This window comes from Mirounga leonina, unplaced genomic scaffold (assembly GCF_011800145.1).
Source record: "Mirounga leonina isolate KUSES-001 unplaced genomic scaffold, KU_Mleo_1.0 Mir_376, whole genome shotgun sequence".
In the NCBI taxonomy this organism is placed as follows: Eukaryota; Metazoa; Chordata; class Mammalia; order Carnivora; family Phocidae; genus Mirounga; species Mirounga leonina.
In genome coordinates, this window is record NW_023270718.1 from 4,799,962 (window position 1) to 4,800,592 (window position 631).

General features: G+C 65.5%; 1 protein-coding gene across 3 annotated transcripts in view; it reads left to right on the forward strand.

Annotated features, from left to right (window-relative positions):
• Positions 1 to 631, forward strand: part of TRPM4 (transient receptor potential cation channel subfamily M member 4) — a 37,076-nt gene that overhangs the window by 6,882 nt on the left and 29,563 nt on the right. For all 3 annotated transcript variants that reach the window (XM_034986962.1, XM_034986963.1, XM_034986964.1), the window contains exon 6: positions 166 to 349. In XM_034986962.1, coding sequence (XP_034842853.1) covers positions 166 to 349 — 184 coding nt within the window. The remainder of the gene's footprint in view (positions 1 to 165; positions 350 to 631) is intronic.

Here is a 631-nt window from a genome sequence, read left to right on the forward strand (position 1 = left end):
CTGGACCCCTGGGTCTGAGGGAGGAGGCGGCTGGGAGTCTAGACCCCTGGGTCTGAGGGAGGAGGCGGCTGGGAGCCTGGACCCCTGGGTCTGAGGGAGGAGGGCTGCTGTCTGTCCTCCTGGTCCTGATGGAAGAACGCTCCGGTCTGGCCGCTTGTCCCCCAGGGCTCGTTCCCTGCGAGGTACCCGTGGCGTGGCGACTCCGAGGACAGGGTCCAGTTTCCGCTCGACTACAACTACTCGGCCTTCTTCCTGGTGGACGACGGCACCCACGGCCGCCTGGGCGGGGAGAACCGCTTCCGCCTGCGCTTCGAGTCCTACGTGGCGCAGCAGAAGACGGGCGTGGGAGGTGAGCGGCTTCCTCCCCCCGGGGCCGCGGCGCGGGGCTCAGGATCCCCGGGGTCCCGTCTGGTGGAGGTCTGGGGACTGAGGGCCGGAGGAGTTACCTCTGGTCAAGCTCCTCCTCCCACTATTTGCTCTGTCTTTAAAAATCTTTGTCTCGAAATCTAAACTGCACGAAAGCGGATGGCTCGGTGCAGTTTTAAGAAACTGAACCCACGTGTGCAGGGAGCACCCAGATCAAGACTCCTCCACCGGCCCGGGAAGCCTTTCCCTTCCCGCCGCCGGGGGG